The sequence below is a fragment of the Chiloscyllium plagiosum genome, unplaced genomic scaffold (genome assembly GCF_037043375.1).
Source record: "Chiloscyllium plagiosum isolate Xiang-an unplaced genomic scaffold, Cpla_swu_hap1 HiC_scaffold_5, whole genome shotgun sequence".
Classification (NCBI taxonomy): Eukaryota; Metazoa; Chordata; class Chondrichthyes; order Orectolobiformes; family Hemiscylliidae; genus Chiloscyllium; species Chiloscyllium plagiosum.
The window spans coordinates 3,492,277-3,514,891 of NW_028270143.1; the positions used below are offsets into that span (position 1 = coordinate 3,492,277).

The 22,615-nt window shown below is 39.4% G+C and overlaps 1 protein-coding gene across 2 annotated transcripts in view; it reads left to right on the forward strand.

The window, feature by feature from the left end:
- cmc1 (C-x(9)-C motif containing 1) overlaps positions 1–22,615 on the forward strand; it is a 77,857-nt gene that overhangs the window by 14,066 nt on the left and 41,176 nt on the right. For both annotated transcript variants that reach the window (XM_043689496.2, XM_043689495.2), the window contains exon 2: positions 6,801–6,893. In XM_043689496.2, the coding sequence (XP_043545431.1) occupies positions 6,801–6,893 (93 nt within the window). The remainder of the gene's footprint in view (positions 1–6,800; positions 6,894–22,615) is intronic.

Sequence of the window (22,615 nt, forward strand, 5' to 3'; positions counted from 1 at the left end):
AAGAAGGGAATACAGCTAGTAAGACAGGACACCACTCTTGTTTCTATGAAAATAACTGCAGTAGTTAGGAAGAAGAGTTATGGACATGATATTTATTCTGTTTCTCTCTCCATCAATGCTGCCAGACCTGCTGAGTTTATTTTTATTTAACTTTTTTAAAGTTGTCTGCCACATTCATTTTTTGAGTAATTGGCTTTTCCTACTATTTTTAAACCCTGTCAGATCAATATTTGCACTGTAAAGCATTATTTACATCATTTGAGTAAGTGTAAAATGTTTACCAGTCATATTTCATTATTTTGCTTGAACATGGAATTTAGTAACAGTACCAAGAACCACCATTGCTCATGGATGAATAGATGCTCTGCGTTTCTTTGTATTTTTTGGTGACTTTGAATTCATGGAAGAATTAATAAGATAATGGGTACTCAAAGACTAACAAGACACTGAGCCTAGTTTAGGAAAGTGAGACTAGTACACTAGGTCATATATTTTTGGCAGTACTGATTTGATGGGCCAAAGAGCCTCTTCTGTACTGGATAATTCTATGGACTGCAGTTTTTGTAATGCTGTATATCTAAGGTTAGTTCAAAACTTGTGTTTTTTTCTCCTCATCCCCAGTTTCTAAATTGTGTACATTGCACTTTAAAATGTTTGAATGAATTCAGTTTGTATATTCTTCAAATGTGCTGATGGTAGTTTGGTTCATGAAGTGTGCCAGTTTGTCAATTTGACAAACTTCAGTTTTATATTGTTGAGTTAAAATTGAATTTTCATACCTAATGCCTCTTGTATATAAGCCCTTACAACGTGATAGTTAGCCATGTAAGAAGGTCTTGGTTTGCCTGAGTTAGCTAATCTCATCTTGGTAGTAGTTGAAATGCTGAATAGCATCACCAATCAAAATTTGCTTGCTTTGGGAAGAGAAAACCAGCAATGATCTCCACTTCTCCCTTCAAAAGTGCAAGCAACTGATTACTGAGCAAATTATCAGGAGTAGCTCTTTGTAGTTAATACCAATAACCTGTCAGTTCATACTATCTAAACATACATGAAAGCAACAACCATTTGGTTGTAATATCTAACAATAGTTTTGCTTATGAACCATTCTGAAAACTGTCTTGAGCAAAATGGGGAAAAAATTGCTTGGACAAAGTATATTGTCAAAAAGTACTCTTGAACATCATAAATATGTATTATATTAGAGTGGGAAGTGAAGCATTGATACTTTGTGTTTGATTGAAGTTGTAATCTATGACATGGGATCATAGACCAAACCTTGCAGGACTGGGAGTATGTTTTAGACTGTGATGTTAGACCATTTCTTGCACCCTTTAGCTGGAAAGTATAATTTTTCCTATACTTTGCTAGATATATACTGAAAGTAGTGTGGTGGGGATAATAGAACATCTAGGAGCCTACTGAGTGAACCGACAGTGTCTTTAACCAATGGGGCATAAAGGTCTTAATTGAGTTAGAATTGTATAAAATTAAAAAGAAAAAGGGTATAAATTAGAATTCAGATCAGGTACGGAAAGAAAAATACAGTTAGAGAAAGAAAGATTAGGTTGAGAGAGGAAGAAAAGGTGAGAAGGAGAATGTAAGAAAAAAATTTTTTTTGGAAAATGAGACTGAACAGTTTCAAAAGAAGTTTCCTTTTTGGGTGAGTTTGATTGGTACCCAATAACCTTTATCACATGAGCACATAAATCCTAACTTAGTATAATGGATGACTAATACACAAATACAGTTAGTTTTTCAAAAAAATTGCCACTTCAGGACATCATCTTAAAGCCCTCTTCCATCTTTACCTCCACATTAAGTTCAAATATTTCTATACCACTAGTTTGCCTAGAACTTAGACAGCTGGCTCTGCCATATCCCTCCCTTCCATTAGACCAAACATGTTCTAAACTCTCTCCCCCATCTTAGCTGTGCATTTGTAAGTTTGTATAGCTTTTAATTCTGCCTCCCTCATTTATTCTTGAAACTCATCTTGTTTGAGAGACCAACCTCCTACTACTTTACCCTATTTCCACTAAATTGCTGTTCTTCCAATTTTTCTTACAGGTATCATGTTAGCCAATGTCATTCCTAGTTTTCTCACATTTCAGGTATTTTATTCCTTCCCAATAAATCTGCCATTATCAGTCCTCCAATGAAAACATTCTTTTCCCCATATTCTTACAAATTGCCACACCATCTTCATGTTCCATTTTCCCTCTAAAGTCCTTGAACCTGTTGTTGCCTCCCAGATCCATCACCACCTTCTCCAAAACTCTTTGATCCCAATGGCCAGGTTTCTAATGCCACAACAGGTCTGGAATTTCTTGTATTAAAGTCACACATGACACTGCTTTGATCACTGTAAGCTATTCCTCTCATCTTTCTGAATGCCTTTGCAGTCTTTTAACATGGGTGACAACAACATGGCCCTCCAACAGTACAGATAATTCTGCTATAACGTGAACTTTCTACTGAACAGATATAGCTATTTCCTATTAGCGATCTTCTACAGGGTGATTTTCCATAGCAGTTTTCAACAGCGGGATTTTATATAGCGCGAGGTTGCAGAACAACACAATTGTCACATTCTAGCAGAACGGCGTGTACAGCACAGAAACAGACCCTTCGGTCCAACTCATCCATGCCAACCAGATTTTCTAAATTATTCTAGTTCCATTTGCCAGCATTTGGCCCATATCCCTCTGAACTCTTCCTGTTCATTTATCCATCCAGATGCCTTTTTAAAATGTTGCAATTGTATGCACCTCCATTATTTCTTCTGGCAGCGCATTCCATACATACACCACCCTCTGCATGAAAACGTTGCCCATTGGTTCCCTTTTTAATTCTTTCCACTCTAACCTTAAACCTATGACTTCTAGTTTTGAACTCCCCCACCTGGGAAAAGACCTTGGATACTCAACCTATCTGTGCCCTCATGATTTTATAAACCTCTACAAGGTCACCCTTCAGCCTCCAATGCTTCAGGGAAAATAGCTTCAGTTTATTCAGCATCTCCCTATAGCTCAAACCTTCAAACCCTGGCAACATCTTTGTAAATCTTTTCTGAACCCTTTCAAGTTTCACAACATTCTTACAGCAGGGAGACCAGAATTGCACACACTGTTCCAAAAGTGACCCAATCAATGTCCTATACAGTCGCAACAATATCTCTTAACTCTTATACTCCATGCATTGACCAAGAAAGGAAAGCATACCAAACACTGCCTTCACAATCTTGTCTACCTTCAACTCCACTTTTAAGGAGCTATGAACCTGCTCTTCAAGGCCTCTTTGTTCAGCAGCACTCCCCAGGACCTTACCATTAAATATACGAGTATTGACCTGATTTGCCTTTCCAAAATGCAACACCTCATCTATGTATGCATCTAAAGTACATTCCATCTGCCACTTCTCAGCCCATTGGCCCATCTGATCAAGGTCCTGTTGTACTCTGTGGTAACCTCTTCTCTGTCCACCACACCTCCAATTTTGGTGTCATCTGAACACTAGTAAACATAGGAGATACGGTTAGCATCTTAATCAGTTATATAAATGATGAAAAGCAGTGGACCCAGCATTGCTCCTTGCAGCACCACTGCTGTCACAATCCTCCAGTCTGAAAAGCAACCCTCTACCACCACCCTTTGTTTTCTTCATGTAGATTTGTCAATCTTGACTTCCATTATTACCTACAACACCATTTTATTTACTTATTAAATTCATCGCTTTCTCCCATGAATTTATTCCAGATTCCCGTGTGCTCCTGATTGTTTGTTACTTTCATTGTAAAACAGATTGAATACTCAATTAACAAAAATAAGTTTCCTTATAATTTACTATAGGCTTTCCTATAACTACATTTAATAGAATATTTCCTTTTCAATTTATTTTCTCTCAATACATTTTATAAGAGTGTTTGTTGTTGCTTTTGATATCCCTTCTGACTTCTCAGTCCCAGCTTGCAACACTCTTGTGAACATTTTTAGTGTAATATTATCACCTCCTCATTAGTTCACTACAGTTACTTAACTACCTTATCTCTTAAGCATATTTATAGATTTTTGTATAATTTTAAAAATATTTCTTTGAGTATATCCTGACATTTGTAGATTTGCTGTTTGACAGTCTACATCATTTACAGAGGTTAATTCATTTCTCATACTAAGAAGCTTAAATTTGGAAACCTTGGTGATGATTCTCCTTTCCTCTCAAGTATAACATCCAAGTCAGTCGTCATGTGGTGGTTATGTGTAAGATATACTGCAACTGTCAGATTGTCAATTAATTTTGGCCCATTATCTGTTATTAATTCTAGTGTGTCTAGATTCCTCGTTGGCTGCAAAACACCTGGGGCCAGATTATAGCGGTCAGCAGTGAATGTCATACTGCTGCTCCCCATTGTCTTTGAGCTTTGCATTGCAAGTTCCTAGCCAAAGGTTGGAGCATCCTCTCCAAAGCTTCTGGAGAATCTGTGCAAGAGGAAGTAACTATGTATCTCCTTAATGAATCAGAGAGAAGAGTTATTCATGAGCAACCTGAAGCTTGAACCAGGAATTATTAGAAAGACTATGTAATTCAGTGTCAAATAAAGCACAAAGTAAAGATCTCAACTTTCGTCAAATTGGGGTGACTCGGGAACCCATTAAAAATGGTAGGTAGGTTCCAATTCCAAGAAAAGAGGTAATGCACTGAGATTGACTAAGCATTCAAAATGTCACTTCTATTTTCAATTCTGACTTTGGTAGTTGAAAGATTGCAAGCCTGAACGATTCTTGGCTCATTGTAGAAAAGGTGAGCTTCACTACCTCTAAAAATGTCCAGGCAGGGCTATTCCTTTTCTTGGCTGAAAATGTGTTGCTGGAAAAGCGCAGCAGGTCAGACAGCATCCAGGGAACAGGAGAATCGACGTTTCGGGCATAAGCCCTTCTTGGCCTCAGATTTCCTGCCTTTGTTTAGCAGTGGAGATGGTTTTGTCTCCCACAGGCACTGACTTGGAACTCCTTCTTTAAGATAAATCAATTATGAAGTGTTTCTTAGCACTGTCTGTTTTTGTCATGTTACTGTGGTGGCGAGTTTTCCACTGGCCACACAATGTTTTAATGTCATTATGCATTGTCATATGCCAGCAGTCCTGTTGTGAAGAACCTCTGAATGTCTGTCTATATCTCCGTATCTTAATAAAATTTGCAAACCTACAATGTGGCCTTAAGATTTTGAAGTTCTTTTGCAGATCTTCAAACTTACTCTTATCTATGACCTTAGTTTCCAAATGAACCACACACTGGAATCACAGAATGGTGACGGTGCAAAAGAAGGCCATTTGGCCCATTGTGTCTCTGTTAGCTGTCTGCTCTGCAATTCTTATCTGTTCAGTTAATTATGCAATTCCATTTTAAAAGCTGCAATTCTCTAGGTATTTAATTCCAGCTGCTAACCACTCATTGCATAAAAAGTGTTTTTTTCCACCACTCACCTTAAATTGGCGTCTTCTGATTCTCCACTCTTCCAGCACTGAGAATAGTTTCTCCCTACTTACTCTGTCTAGATCTCTCATTATTTTTAACAACAAAATCAAATCTCCCCTCAAACATCTCCTAAGGAGAACAGCCTCAGCTTAGTTAATCTATCTGTGTACTTGAAAAAATCTCATCCTTGGTGCCTACACATCATTCCGAAGTGGGGCTATGCAAAATTGGAAACAATTTCCAGCTGAGGCTGCCACATTTTCTGCACTGCATCTGTGACTAGGCTTGAAGCATACTTCCTTAGTCTTCACATCCCAAAGCCTTTCATGTTTATTTTGTGATAGTTCAAATCATAGCACCTGGGAAACGACGTACCATTTGAGACTATGGATCTCATTGACCAGAGGATGTTATATAGCCATTGACAGTAGAATTCCCTACAATCATTGTTAACCTATTCATTCATCTGTAGTTTTTACAGATGAATTATACTTCCTCTGTACATCACCTTTTATTTCACATTACTGCCACATAAATAGGTATATACATTGGACAGATCTAGCTCCTTTTGACCTTCATATGTTGTTTCTTGTTGTTCCCTAACCTCTATGTAAAGGTACTCACCAGTGTCCTTTAATAGCTTATATTATCCCAGGTAACCTAATGAAGAATGAAACATCAGCCCCAGAAAATGTGTTATCTTCCAAATGTCCACCCAGTTGACTCTTTAGCTGTGCACCGTTGTGTTTCAAGGATTGCACTTGTGTTTCAAGGATTTGTGCACTTCAGAGATATATAATCACCCTGCCTGATCTGTAAGTCAATATAATGCACACCACACAATGCTCCAGTTTCATATCCTGCTATATCTATCTACATATTTAATCCAATGTATTATGTTTTATGCAATCATTAAAATTCATTATTTTTATTGATATATTTTGAAAGTCACTTTTTGTCCAGCTCCTGGAACTTAGAAAAACCTTGAAATAGAGTTCAGATGAGTAATTATCACAGGAGAAAAAGTACTTGGTTCTTTTGGTCACAAATGCTCCTCACTGAGTCTTTGGGATTTTTAAGTGGATGAGATGATGGTGGGCTGGAAAGACAATCCAGTAAAAGATTATTGAAACTTTTATGATGAACAGGATAATGGCTGACTTCCCTTCAGTGTGGTTGTGAAGCTATATTTGAGTATCTGGTCTATGATTTACTAATCTCAGTATCCTAATTAGCAAATCCAAATGTTAGAGAATGTCCCAGTAATCATCCACTTTCTGCTATCTACTAAATTGGCACTAAGGATTCCAATTTTATATCTTCCAGAGAGGAATCAACTTCGGCATGTGGAGAAAGATGTTCTTATTCCCAAAATGGTGAGAGAGAAGGCCAGAGAACTCTGTTCAGATAAGGTTGAAGGTAATGATTTATCATGTTATGTCATGTGAGATATGCCTGAATGCAGGGCCTTGGCTCATTGTCAGCTGATGCTTCGGCCTGAGCTGTTTACTTGTCAATTTTTTTTTGTCAATGGTTTGCCATCTCAGATATCAGACAGGGAACAAGAATCAAAACTACATTCTTGGCATTATTCTGAACATCGCTCTGGCCATCCACCAATCGTGCTTACCTTCCTGCTCATAATTAATCCTTTGACTGTATTTCTATGTTAGTTGTATGCAGTGTATTGAAACAGTAGCACTAATAAAGCAAGGTGTAATATTTATCACATTACTGTGACTCAATGCTAAATTATTCAACAACAACATTAAAAGGTTCCATGACCATATTTATAAGTGCACACTGTGATGAGATGTTGAGTCATACACATCCATTCCTGGATATTTGGTCTCGCTGTTCTCAATCAGTGTGACAGTTGGAACACCACCACTCAGTGCCTCATCTTAGACAGGTGGGAGGCTTAAGGAGGGGAAAAAAAATCAGCCAGAATTTGCATTCTTGATGACTGGTTATCCCTTGATGACAACTTCTGAAGGTATGCTGTCAGGTTCCACATATTATATCCAGTTGTGTGTCTCATGTCACATCTCTCAATCCCTCCACTTTTGTTCAGCCAGCTTGCCCTGCCCAGTATTCAGGGATGGGTGAGTTGTAGCTTCCTCCAAAGTTAGGAACACTGAAATTGTTTTCTTCAGTCCCTGCCACCAACTCCATTCCTTTTTCTCATTGATTTTTATCTACGTCCCTCGCTACTTCTTCAAAGTTATCAAAATTATTCTCAATCTTGGTATCTTATTTGAACTTCTGAGTTTTCGATCCCATATTTTTCCCATTACTAAGACCTATCTCTGCTCGTCACCGCTTCTTTGCTATAGAAACCCTCATTCAAGCTGTAATCTCCAGATTCAACAATTTCAAGTCTCTCTGGCCATGTTCTCTCTTTTTAGCTTTGTAATCTAAAGCTGTTGTCATAACTTGCATCATGTTCCTTCATTAAGAACACACAAACTCAAGAAATCGGAGCAGACATAGACTGTTTGGCCTTTGCCATTCAGTAAGATTCGTGGATAATCTGATTGTAGTTTGAACTTCACTTTCCTGCCAGATTCCCATAACTTGACTCCTACATAAATCAAAGTCTGCATGCTGCCTCACAGTACCAGGGCCCTGGGTTCAATTCTAGCTTCGGGGCGACTGTGTGGAGTTTGCACATTCTCCCCGTATCTGCTTGGGTTTCCTCCAGGTGCTCCGGTTTCTTCCCAAAATTGAAAGATGTGCAGGTTAGGTGAATGGGCCGTGCTAAATTGCCCATAGTGTTCAGGGATGTGTAGGTCAGGTGCATTAGTCAGGAGTAGATGTCAGGGAATGGGTCTGGGTGGGTTACTCGTTGGAGGGTCAGTGAGTACTTGTTGGGCCGAATGGCCTGTTTCCACACTGTCTCGATTCTATGTTCATTGACCCAGTTTCAACTGTTTCTTGAGGGAAATGATTCAAAAGATCAGCATGAGATATCCTAAATATCTGCTGCTATTTAGCTACTGCCTTACCTTTTAGCAATTCCCAGTCTACGTTGCCAGCGCTGTCATCATACATTTATGATTGCAGTTACTTCGCTTTAAGCTACTAGCCTCAGACCCAAGTCTCTCATCTTCAAACTTAATATGAAACCTTTTTATTGTTCTGATCAGTTTTACTGAGAAAATCCTTTACTATGAGATCATTAGTGTTATGCATCCCCGAGGCAGAAGTCTATTTGGACAGCACATTTAGGAAGATAGTCATTCTGCAGCTTAGGGATGTGCAGTCAGATAAGGCCTGGGCGACTGCCAGACTGTCCAAGGGAACCAGGAAAGTAGTGCAGGAGTCAGAAGCAAAATTAGAAGATACAAAGCCTATTATTGCTAGGCGATTCTTTAGTTAAGGAAACAGACAGAAATTTTGTAGTTATAAAATGTGACTCGAGCATAAGTTGCCTCTTTGGTGCCAGTGACAAAGATGTCACCAAATGACTGCAGAGCATTCTTCTGGGTGAAAAGCCCATATTGGTAACAGTGGCTTAGGCAGGAAGAAGGATGAGGTCATGAAAGAAGATTTCGGGGAGCAAGAAGGAGATTGATAAGCAGAATCTCCAATTGCGAGTGTAGAGTTGAGTAATTGAATGTATGGTTGGGAAATTAATGTAGAAGGGAGGGCATCAGATTTCTGAGTCACTGGACTGGTTCTGGTGCAGATAAAGCATGTACAAGATGGGTAGGTTACATTGTGGTAGGAATGTGGCTTGTCTGCTTTCATGAAAATTTGCTAATGCTTTTGGGGAGGTTTAAACTGAATTGGCAGTGAAGGGACCCTAAGACTGAGCTCCGATTCAAAGGAAACAAAACTAACAAAAGGAAGTAGGTGAGTAGAAAGCAAAACCAGAGGATAGTTGGAGCAATGTCAAGCATGAAATAGAATAAAAAATGGAGAATAAAGTGAAAAGGCTGAATTAAAGGTCCTCTATCTCAACATGTAGTATTTCAAAACATTTGGTTTGAATACTCAAGTTGAGGTCAACTGATATGATTTAACTAGTATTTCAGAGACATGGCTATAGGTAACTGAGATTGGAAGCTGAATGTGTAAGGATATTCTAGATTTGGGAGGGATAGACAAAAAGGAAAGAATGCTATCAGTTTAGGTTTGCATTTGCTCACACCAACATATGCATGCTATGCACTGCATAAATTTGCACATTTTGACAGATTTGTGTTCAGGCTTAAACAAGTTGTGGCTGTGAATGGGGTGTGGTTGCAGCCCAGGAGTAGGGTGAGGGGGTACTGGGCATGAGTCCCTGGAGCAAGGGAGGATGACTGGGAGCTGTCCCCTAGCTAAGCTACTGTAGCACAGTCACAACACTGACATCTACCCAGCTAACGTGAATCTTACCTTCAAAAAACAGGATGAACCCAACCTGATCAATCACTATTACCTCAGTCTACTCTCAATCATTAGTGAAATAATGAAAGGTGTCATTGCCAGTACTATTAAGTGTAACTTACTCAGCAAGAACCTGCTCACTGACGCTCCGTTTGGATTGCATCCAACCCACTCATATCCTGACCTCATTTACAGCCTTGGTCTAAACCTGCCATAAGAGCTGAACTCAAGAGGGGAAATGAAGGTCTCTGTCCTTGACATTGAAGCAGCATTTGAACAAGTATGTCAGCAAGGAACTGTAGCAAAATTAGGACTAGTCGGAGTCCAGTGGAAAATGCCCTGCTCATTTGCATCATACTGACACAAATAAATATTATTATCTTTGGAGATCAAGTATCTCAAGCCATACAAGTTAATCTTTAAACCCCTTCATATACACTGACCGAATCCCACATATAACTAATTCAAAGTACAAATTCTAAGTTCCTACATTGCATGGACTGTAGAAGTTCAAGGTAGCAGCTCATCACTGACTTCTCAAGGACACTTGTGGGTGGGCAATAAATGCTGGCCTGGCCAGCGAAGTCTGTACCCTCTGAAAGAACTTTGTTCAAAAACTTATGAGCCTTTATACTTTCATACCAAATAAAAAAAAGTAAAAGAACCATTAGAAAGATCAAGAATATAAAACATATAATAATGCCAATATATATTTGGAATTCCTTTTAAAACATTTTTTGTCATCTTTGATTCCAGCAACCATCCCCATTTCAATCCCAGAGTTGCTCAGATTCCCAAACTCATGATAGCCATGAGGTTCGATAAAAGATTTACTAGGAGGCCTCTGTCAGTGGTGCTCTAAAGCCAGTTATTAGGTTATCAAGGAGTTAGCTTTCTCTGTTTGGAAGTGCATTTGCTTGACACCATTCTATTGTAGGACATTTAAGAATGTAAAATTATTCATGGGGAGTTGACAGGATGACTGTCTACCATACAGCATGTGATCTAATGCATTGCATCATTATACTACTATTGTAATATTAGCATATAGTTTTCTAAACAAATACAGGTATTTTTGTCTGAGAATTCTATTTAGGTACAATTATTTTTCATGTAAATGTTTAAAAGAAGAAAACCCTATAATCAAGGTTTGACTTTCATTTAATGTAACAGGATTAAATTGAGGGAATAAAATCACTTTTGAATGTAAGCGCCTTGTAATATTTGGCTAAAATCTGCTGATATGTATTCATTAGGGCACTCTCAAAATGAAAAGGCTGCATTTGGTGTTTTTGAACCTTACCAGCTGGTGTTCTCTGAAAGCATAAAGGCTTACACTTTACCTTGTTTTGTCCTCCAATCTCAATCCTAATTAGGTTACCCTAGCTATGACTGTGAACGTCAACTGTCTGCATTACAAAGAAACTAATTAATGCTAACAAATTAAATGAAGTCAAAATCAATACCTTCCAGCGGTGGTAACTGAACGCCTTTGATACCCAGTAATTGCTGCTGAGTGCAGTAATGAGGTCTCTTTCCTTTGAAAATTTTATTTGCCTTTCTTGGAAAGAGTCTGTGAATCCCGTAGAATCTTTTGTAACAATACAACCAGTTGGGACCAAGGATTGACATTTTAATAATGCACAAGTTGAGAACAAATCCTGGAAAGTCCTGGCATCTTGAGAAAGAAAAAGAACAAGAGTGGATGCTGAAAAGTTGGGCGTTTGAGGCTGAGAGGATGTGTCCTCAGGTAGAAGGCAGAGACTAGGGGTGCTTCCAGGAAACATGGGATAGAACAATCCATGTTTTGTGAAGGGGTGGAGAGCATGAACTTCATTTTGGGAAGGTGAGGAAACTGTTTGGGAAATGGTTGTTTAGGGTGGCAGAGTTGATTTGATGTATGGCACTGGGGGTGGGGTAAAGTAGAACAATGAGACCAATAGTTTGGTAGTTTGTATCACAGTAAAAGATCTCTATAATTATTAAATTTAGCTTTATGATTGAATCTTTGAAGTATTTCTTTATGTCCTTGCTGTGTTCATTGATCAGTAATTTAACTTTTACATGTATGAACAAAGCACAATTAATAATTAGTTTATTAATGGAAGCTTTCAGTCAAAATTGAACTGATTGTGAAAGACACTTATTTTTCCTATTCTGTTAAATTCAGAAATATAAAAGCCAAAAAGTGGAAAAGAGGTTGAAATTATTGCAGTCCATTTTTTTTCTCTTTCACATACACTCTTCTTTTAAAAAAAATTACCTGGACAATCGATAAAAAACAAATATCAATATCACTTTGAGATGAGCTTGTACAAACTCCTTCACAATCCCTTCCTATTGAAACAGCGAAATCTTGGTTTCACTGTCCCAAATTAGTGATGGTCAGAATCTGATAAAATACTACCCTCCGAACTGCCAATGAAGAAGCATGCAGGTTAGCTCAGTTGGCTGGATAGCTGATTTGTGATGCAGTGTGGGCTCAGTGAAGTTACCACGAAGGGCTGTCTTTCTCAATCCCTCTCTAAACCACCAGCATTCACTCTTTCTAATGAGAGCAGGACTGGGGACTTTACCTTTTATTTTGCTTTTGTTATCTACTGAGAACAGGTGTATTATGTCCTGTCCACATCATTTTATATATTTTAAATTCAGTCATTGTGCTTAAACTCATTCACATATTTTCCATAATATTATAAAGTAACTTAATTCCTTTACAAAGGAGTTTTATTAAAAGTTAAGTACTTTCTAAAATGTAATCGCTGTTGTACTAGGAAAGGCAAGTGCTAATTTAAACTCCAAAAGCTCCCACTGACAGTGATGTCATTATGACCACATATTCTAAGATACTCTTAACTTTACCTATGACTGATCACTGTCTCGAAAGGTACGGATTACTTAGGGTTTGGGAGATAGTTGTTCACTTATGAAGAATAAAGGAACATAACAATAGAAGAGCTCCTTTCATGTTAACCTCAGTAAGAATCTGGAAAAATTGTCAAAAAGGTTTTACTTTTCTGATGGGTTATCACAATGCATCCTAGATTGTTATGGTCAGTGGTAACCACCGCGATGTTGATAGTGGGGATTCGTGACTAGGTAAAAACAATGACTGCACATGCTGGAAACCAGAGTCTAGATTATTGAATGACATAGCGTCAGAGTATTGAATGACATAGCGTCGGATGATGTGGAGTCTGTGTGGGTGGAATTGAGGAACCACAAAGGCAAAAAAAACATAATTGGAGTTGTGTATAGACCTCCTAACAGTGGTCAGGACCAGGGACGCAACATGTACTGGGAAATAGAGAAGGCATGTCAGAAAGGCAAGGTTACATTGATCATGGGAGACTTCAATATGCAGGTGGACTGGGTAAATAATGTTGTTAGTGGATCTAAAGAAAGGGAATTCATGGAATGCTTACAGGATGGCTTTTTGGAACAGCTTGTCATGGAGCCCACAAGAGAGCAGGCTATTCTGGACCTAGTGCTTTGCAATGAACCAGACTCTATAAAAGATCTTAAAGTAAGGGAACCCTTAGGAAGTAGCGACCATAATATGATAGAGTTCAGTCTGGAGTTTGAAAGGGAGAAGGCAAAATCGGATGTAATGGTGTTACAGTTGAATAAAGGTAATTATGAGGGCATGAGAGAGGAACTGACTAAAATAGACTGGAAGCAGAGGCTAACCGGGAAGACAGTAGAGAAAAAATGGCAGGAGTTTGTAGGTATAATTGAGGACACTGTACAGAGGTTCATTCCCAAGAAAAGAAAGATTAACCGGGGAGGGATTAGACAACCTTGGCTGACAAAGGAAGTCAGGAAATGTATTAAAGAAAAAGAGAGATCCTATAAAGTGGCTAAGAACAGTGGGAAATCAGAAGATTGGGAAGGATACAAAAGCAAACAGAGGATAACAAAGAGTGTAATAAGAAAGGAGAGGATCAAATATGAAGGTAGGCTAGCCAGTAATATTAGAAATAATAGTAAAAGTTTCTTTCAGTACATAAGAAACAAACGACAGGCAAAAGTAGACATTGGGCCACTTCAAACTGATGCAGGAAGCCTAGTGATGGGAGATAAGGAAATAGCAGGAGAACTTAACAAGTACTTTGCGTCAGTCTTCACAGTGGAAGACATGAGTAATATCCCAAAAATTAAAGGGTGTCACGGGGCTGAGTTGAGTATGGTTGCCATTACGAAAGAGATAGTGCTAGAAAAGTTAAAAAGTCTTAAAATTGATAAATCTCCTGGCCCCGATGGGATACACCCTAGAGTTCTGAGAGAGGTGGCTGAGGAAATAGCAGAGGCATTGGTTGAGATCTTTCAAGAGTCACTGGAGTCAGGAAAGGTCCCGGATGATTGGAAGATGGTTGTTGTAACCCCCTTGTTCAAGAAAGGATCAAGGCAAAAGATGGAAAATTATAGGCCAATCAGCTTAACCTCAGTTGGTAAAATTCTAGAATCCATCATTAAGGATGAGGTTTCTAAATTCTTGGAAGAGCAGAGTCTGATTAGAACAAGTCAACATGGATTTAGTAAAGGGAGGTCATGCCTGACAAACCTGTTGGAATTTTTTGAAGAGGTAACAAGTAGGTTAGACCAGGGAAACCCAGTGGATGTGGTCTATCTAGACTTTCAAAAGGCCTTTGATAAGGTGCCACACGGGAGGCTGCTGAGCAAGGTGAGGGCCCATGGTGTTAGAGGTGAGCTGCTGGGATGGATTGAGGATTGGCTGTCTAACAGAAGGCAGAGAGTTGGGATAAAAGGTTCTTTTTCAGAATGGCAGCCGGTGACGAGCGGTGTCCCGCAGGGTTCTGTGCTGGGGCCACAGCTGTTCGCATTATATATTAATGATTTGGATGAGGGAACCGGGGGCATTCTAGCGAAGTTTGCCGATGATACGAAGTTAGGTGGACAGGCAGGTAGTACTGAGGAAGTGGGGAGGATACAGAAGGATCTAGACAGGTTGGGAGAGTGGTCCAGGAAATGGCTGATGGAATTTAACGTGAGCAAAAAGAATAAAAGCATAGACTACTTTCTAAATGGTGAGAAAATTAATAAAGCCAAAGCACAAAGGGATCTGGGAGTGCTAGTCGAGGATTCTCTAAAGGTAAACATGCAGGTTGAGTCCGTGATTAAGAAAGCGAATGCAATGTTGTCTCTTATCTCAAGAGGGTTGGAATATAAAAGCAGAGATGTACTACTAAGACTTTATAAAGCTCTGGTTTGGCCCCATTTGGAGTACTGTGTCCAGTTTTGGTCCCCACACCTCAGGAAGGACATACTGGCACTGGAACGTGTCCAGCGGAGATTCACACGGATGATCCCTGGAATGACAGGTCTAACATATGAGGAACGGCTGAGGATACTGGGATTGTATTCGTTGGAGTTTAGAAGATTAAGGGGAGACTTAATAGAGACGTACAAAATAATACATGGCTTGGAAAAGGTGGATGCTAGGAAATTGTTTCAGTTAAACGAGGAGACTAGGACCCGTGGACACAGCCTTAGAATTAGAGGGGGTCATTTCAGAACAGAAATGCGGAGACATTTCTTCAGCCAGAGAGTGGTGGGCCTGTGGAATTCATTGCCACGGAGTGCAGTGGAAGCCGGGATGCTAAATGTCTTCAAGGCCGAGATTGATAGATTCTTGTTGTCTAGAGGAATTAAGGGCTACGGGGAGAACGCTGGTAAGTGGAGCTGAAATGCGCATCAGCCATGATTGAATGGCGGAGTGGACTCGATGGGCCGAATGGCCTTACTTCCACTCCTATGTCTTATGGTCTTATGGTCTTATAGAATGGTGCTGGAAAGCACAGCAGTTCAGGCAGCATCCGAGGAGCAGGAAAATCAACGTTTCGGGCAAAAGCCCTTCATCAGGAATACAGGCAGAGAGCCTGAAGGGTGGAGAGATAAATGAGACGAGGGTGGGGGTGGGGAGAAAGTAACATAAAGTACAGTAGGTGAGTGGGGGAGGGGATGAAGGTGATAGGTCAGGGGGAAGGAGGGGGTGGAGTGGAAAAGATGATAGGCAGGTAGGACAAGTCATGGGGACAGTGCTGAACTGGGGTGAGGTGGGGGAAGGGGAAATGAGGAAACTGTTGAAGTCCACATTGATGCCCTGGGGTTGAAGTGTTCCGAGGCGGAAGATGAGGCGTTCTTCCTCCAGGCGTCGGGTGGTGAGGGAGCGGTGATGAAGGAGGCCCAGGACCTCCATGTCCTCGGCAGAGTGGGAGGGGGAGTTGAACTGTTGGGCCACAGGGCGGTGTGGTTGATTGGTGCGGGCATCCCAGAGGGATGCCACTGAGTGTGAAGAAGAATCTTCCAGGTGATGGTGTTCCCATATATCTGCTGCCCTTGTCCTTTTAGATGGACGTTGTTAGGGATTTGGAAGGTGCTCTCTAAGAACCTGTCTAAAGATCTTGGGTGAATTTCAGATGAGGCTAATGAGATTGTGTTGGGAGGCATCTCCACTGCATTTAAGAAATTTAACAAGAATTACATCTGCTACAGAGGCTGTGTTGTTTTTCAGCTGTCAACAGTGAATACACATTTATAGCTCAATTCTTTCTGTATTTTCTCTTTTCCTTCAGAACTATAAAACTTCTTATTTCACTTAGTCTTCCCTGTTCTCCACAATATCAGGCTTTAAGCTTCAGGTGCTGTTTCAAATAACTGCTTTATGTTTTCACTGTTACAATTTTCAGCCTTGCTGAGTAGAATTTAGCATTCCTTAATTTTTTTGTTATTTAATACAGACTTTCCAGAAAACTTTGGATGGTGAATAGGAGCAAACCACCAACAGAATCCATATTCCAACGTTGTTAAATCATTGACTCATCTCAATCAATGATTATTATGGGTGCAAATCGCGAATTTAACTCAAAACCTCAATGGCTAGATCCATAAGTTAATTCCATCTTACAACCAAGGATACAGCTTGTCAAAACAAGCAAACAGAAATTGCTTACAAGATTTTAGTGAACACTGTACCTTGCATTTCAAAATAATGGGATTTATGACACATCTGTATAGATAAATTAGAGAATAAAATTGTAAATAACAGAAGCCATGCTTCTTTTAAAAATTTATATCCTTTGTTATTTTGGCCAAAGGGTGAAAGCAGGTGTTAAATGGGCACTGTGATAATAAGACTAGCCTGTTTGAAAATCTGAAATCTGCACACAATTTTGGTCCTAATTGCTGGTTACCATAATTTGCCCGGCGGTGCTAAACTAGACATCTGCAGATTTCACACTCACGTGATGATTAGGCACAGTTTTGTGCAGCTGGATCAAAAGACCACAGGTCCACCAGCAAAAAAAGCAATTTCATTAAAAGCAAAGGCAGGGGTGAGATCAGTACTGATTGTAGCAAACCTTTGGAGAGATGGATGGAGCACCACCTTTGCTAGATACACTAGGGAGAACATGGTCACCAAGAAAACTCTTAACACCGTAGAAAGCCTGTCTGTCACAGCTGAGAAGAATATTGAACCCACAGGAGAGGAGCTAAGCTAAGTACTAACTCACTCACTGATAATGGATAAAGCCCAGATGTGGATGCATCTAAACCCTTAAGTGCAGGAAACTGGCACTTGTCTACGGAAGGAGGGGAGAGTTCCCCGGCATGTGTGTGACACAAACATTGAGACTCTGTGCAAGAGCAACTACAGTGATTGCACCACCTATTGAGACATCTACCTCATCAACATAGTGAGAAGAATATTTGCTTGTGTTGACTGTCAGGCAGCAGATCTTGGCTGAATGCATTTACTTCAAATTAGAGTAGATCTTCTGCTTTTCTCTCATGAAATCTAAGTCAAAATAAGAACCAATGTTCTCTGTAGTGAGCAATTAAGTTAGTGTTTTCTTTGCTTGTGGCAGCCTAACTGACACTTATTGGATCTCTCAATTTGGTTTGAGGCAGTCTATTAATAAAGCAAAGCCATAGTTGCCTCTGTCCCCAATTGATCTGCCTACTTCTGTCCTCACATGTAAATAGGTGCACACACATGCATACAATCAAACAAACGTATAGTCTAAACAAAAAAAAACCTCTACTTTCTTAGCCCATCCACATGGCAATACAGAAAACTGGTATGTTTCAAATAGCAATTATTTTACCTTCAACACAACTCTTTGATTTTTCAACTCATGAATAATTTATTTTCCGAAGGGAAATTTTACAAACTTCTCTCTCAAACATGCTGATTCTGTTAAGGAGCTCTGATGTATGTAATCTGTTTTTAATTTGCTTTATTCTGGGAACCGCAGGCTAAATTTTAAGAATTCTATTGACATAAATGTAGAAGTTCTGACTCCATTGCAAGTCCAGAAATGGATCATTGCTTGTTTTAAGTTTTATATTTCCATCTTAGACCTTATAAGCATCTATCAGCTTTTAACTAATTAATTTCACACTTATTTGAAGTGTATTCATTTGAGATCTTCCCTGATTTCTTAACTAGGTACTGCTATTTACGTACAGTTAATAAAATTAATTCCTAAATTAAAGGTTATATTTTAAGACGAGTTATGGACCAGATATTTTTATGAATACTAACAGTCAGTTTAATTCAGAAATTAGTCCCTTACCAAGCCTTCAAGCATTCTAACCCTTTATCAAGGTGGTGTCTTGCACTAAATGCAGATAAGCTGATGTTTAGGCTGAAGATTCCTCTGACAACTATAGACTTGCAGTCACTAAAAGTCACTGCTCGCATATATGAATATAACCTGCATGGCAGTAGATCTACTGAGATTTGATTCTGCAAGCTCGTTAGCATCTTTAGACAGAAAAAAGAAACTGTAGATGTAATTGTTTTGAATTTAGACCCTTTGTCTTTGGTTTTCAGCCTTCATAACACATGATTGTGAACATTGACAATACAATCCTAAACATTGCTTAAAAATTCAATTTATTACACATGGAATTAGACTGATTTATTTATCGTAAATATGTGGCACTGACCATTGGTAAAGGTTTGTTTCAGTGGCCTTGCCCTTGCAATGAATTTTGGTTGCATTTTTCACTGTTTTGTTTTCTCTATTATTGTTGAAGTCTTGATTTTTCTTTTGCGACAAAACTTCTGAGAAAATATTTTAAATCAACTTGCCCCATTGGGTGATCTTTTTGACTTTAGAGCTGAAAGGCCAACATTTTTAATTTTTAGAATTATTGTATTTGTAAATAGGGGGCTAAGTCTGGATACTGTAAATTTTCTCAAATGATTTTGAAACAGATGTTCAAATCGCAGTATAAAATTTAATATATTTTTGCAATGGAAATGCATTTCTGAAATTTTTTTCATTTTCTAACTTGGAATGTGGTCTAACAAAGGCACAGTACTATATTAAACATTGCTCTCCCTAAGACTTCAGACTGCATTAAACCTTAAATTACAAAAAAGAAGTGAATATGTTATCAGTATTCAGCCAGTGATTGACTTCAAGATATCTTAGCTGAAAATGTGTTGCTGGAAAAGCACAGCAGGTCAGGCAGCATCCAAGGAGCAGGAGAATCCACGTTTCGGGCATGAGCCCTTCTTCAGGAATGAGGAAAGTGTGCCAAGCAGGCTAAGATAAAAGGTAGGGAGGAGGGACTTGGGGGAGGGGCATTGGAAATGCGATAGGTGGAAGGAGGTCAAGGTGAGGGTGATAGGCCGGAGTGGGGGTGGGGGCGGAGAGGTCAGGAAGAAGATTGCAGGTTAGGAAGGTGTGCTGAGTTCGAGGGATTTGACTGAGACAAGGTGGGGGGAGGGGAAATGAGGAAACTGGAGAAATCTGAGTTCATCCTAGGCGGAAGATGAGGCGCTCTTCCTCCAGCCGTCGTGTTGCTATGGTCTGGCAATGGAGGGGTCCAAGGACCTGCATGTCCTTGGTGGAGTGGGAGGGGGAGTTGAAGTGTTGAGCCACGGAGTGGTTGGGTTGGTTGGTCCGGGTGTCCCAGAGGTGTTCTCTGAAACGTTCCGCAAGTAGGCGGCCTGTCTCCCCAATATAGAGGAGGCCACATCGGGTGCAGCGGATGCAGTAAATGATGTGTGTGGAGGTGCAGGTGAATTTGTGATGGATATGGAAGGACCCTCTGACTCAGCACCGCCTTCTTGACCTGCAATCGTCTTCCTGACCTCTCCTCCCCCACCCCCACCCCCACTCCGGCCTATCACCCTCACCTTAACTGCCTTCCACTTATTGCATTTCCAACGCCCCTCCCCCAAGTCCCTCCTCCCTACCATTTATCTTAGCCTGCTGGACACACTTTCCTCATTCCTGAAGAAGGGCTCATGCCCGAAACGTCGATCCTCCTGCTCCCTGGATGCTGCCTGACCTGCTGCGCTTTTCCAGCAACACATTTTCAGCTCTGATCTCCAGCATCTGCAGTCCTCACTTTCTCCTGCAAGATATCTTACATGTACTTAATAGAAAGATGCGACATTTTTATGATGTATGAGAATTTATCCCACACTGTAAGTAATCTAATCTAATCTAATCTAATCATTTGAGACGTTAATTTCGATAAATCGTAAAATATTTGCTGAAAACTTGGCACGGCTCAGAAGCAAAAACTGAGGAACACAAACAACTGATCCTCTGTTGCCCTCTGGGGGCAATGTGGCGCAATAGCATTTCCTACAATAAAATGTAGCAACAGACATATTTTACCTTAATAACCAGGGAATCATCGTTACTTTTTAACAGAAACATGTTTTCAAATTAGTCTCAAACATATTTTATGTGCACAAAATAAAATTAGAGAGCAAAAAAAAAACAGGTGATTACCTAGTAGTTGCAGCATCAATAAATGTTCTTAACAATGTTTTTTTGCTGGTGTGTTGGATAAATTTTGCACAGAAAATGTATTAAGCGCACACAAAAATTGATATTTAAGAATCTGTATTTTGGAAAATGAAAGTATGGTGGTGATGAAAGCAGTTTATTTTTTATTTTTTCAGCTAGGAAAGCTAGAGGTGATGGCCTAGTAATGATATCTTTGGACTGTTAATCCAGAGACCCAGGAATGTTTTGCAGATCCAGGTTCGAATCCTGCTATAGCAGACGGTGGAATTTGAACTGCAAAAAAATCTGGAATTAAGGGTCCAATGACGACCATAAATCCATTGTCTATTGTCAGGAAAATTCCATCTGGTTCACTAATGTCCTTTCGAAAAGGAAACTGCCACCTGATGTGGCCTACGTGTGACTCCTGACCTACAGCAATGTGGTTGGGTCTTAACTGCCCTCTGGGGAAATTAGAGACTGGCAATAAATGTTGGCCTAATCAGCAACACCCTGAATAAATTTTTAAAAAGATCGAAGGTCGAGTTTTTCTCCTTTCACTCTGGGATGCTAGCCCAGCCCAGAATTGAAAATGCTTGAAAATATATTTGTCACTAAGTTCTTGACTAAGGATGAATAAATAACTTCAAGGAGTAGAAATATTTTGCATTGGACCTTTATGATGTGTGCTGTACCAAACTTGCCAAACAGAGCAGGATCCGCAGGTGCAAATGATGCTCAACACTTTCATTACTTAATGGAAAGACAAAACTAAACTCTAAGTCATTGAAAAAAAAAAGTGAGCCTAGGTCTGCAGCGATGGGCACATTGTGCAATTAGTGACATGGGTATTTATGATATACAGGAAATCCCCACCCTTTACCTCAGAAGACAACATTGCTGTTGTTGTCAGGAAATACTGCTCAGAATTCTTTGTAAGAAAGTTGCCACTTTAGAATAACATGAATGGAAAGGTACCAAATTGTAGTTTTTTAAAAGATTCCCATTAATATTGCAGGGTAAAATGTTGTTCGTTGATTTTTTAAAAATGATGTTATCTTAGAGGGGTTAGGAAATTAAATTTTATCCTTTATGATGTGTAATATAGCACCAGAACACACTCCTCCCTCCAAAAAGTACACGAGAGTCAATATTTTATGCACAGAAAATGTATGATGATTCTAGATTAGTGAAACCTTTCTCCTTCAAAAATGCTGACTAGAAAGCAGTAATTTCTTTATAGGAATAGAATATATTTAAAAATCCGACTTTCTACTTGTTTCAAATTTTCTGCCTTCATCATTATTTTCATAATTTTGAGAATTTTTAGTTCAACTAGGAACTAAGTTCTAGGGTACCTAATTTTTAAAGAAGACATTCCTACTTTTGTGCGTTCTTCCCTACCTTATTTTACATGTCACTTCTATGTATGGTTTTTGATTAATTATCACTTGCTATCATTACTATTTGCATTGAGTTCTCAGTAATGGGAGCATTTTCAACCATGTTCTTTGGTCATGAGTTATGAAATATTCAAGTTTATGATCATACCAGGCAGTGCAATCAACAAAAATTCTTCCCCTCATATTATTGAATAGAATACAATAGAAAGTCCTTTATTATCACGTGTACTCCGTTGTAGAAGTACAATGAAAAGCTTTTACAATGTCTGCTTTATGGCACCATCTTGGGTACAAGTACCTTTGTCCAAATCTTGGATATAAAAGAGGAATAAGAGGTAGTTGCATTATTTCATAGAGTTTAAAGAAATAAGTTAGAAGTAAGACATTGTTAAAGAATTGACTATACAGCCAGGTTAAAAGAAAATTTCAAATAAATATTACATTGTAGCAGCTCAGCACAGGGCCTCTGCACGTGGTCTGACCACCTCTGCCAGACTCCAGTCCAACAGCCGTCCCCGCTCCGTTCCTAGCTTCCAGGCTGCTCTGTAATGGCACTCGGCTGCTCTCAGGTAGGTTCCGG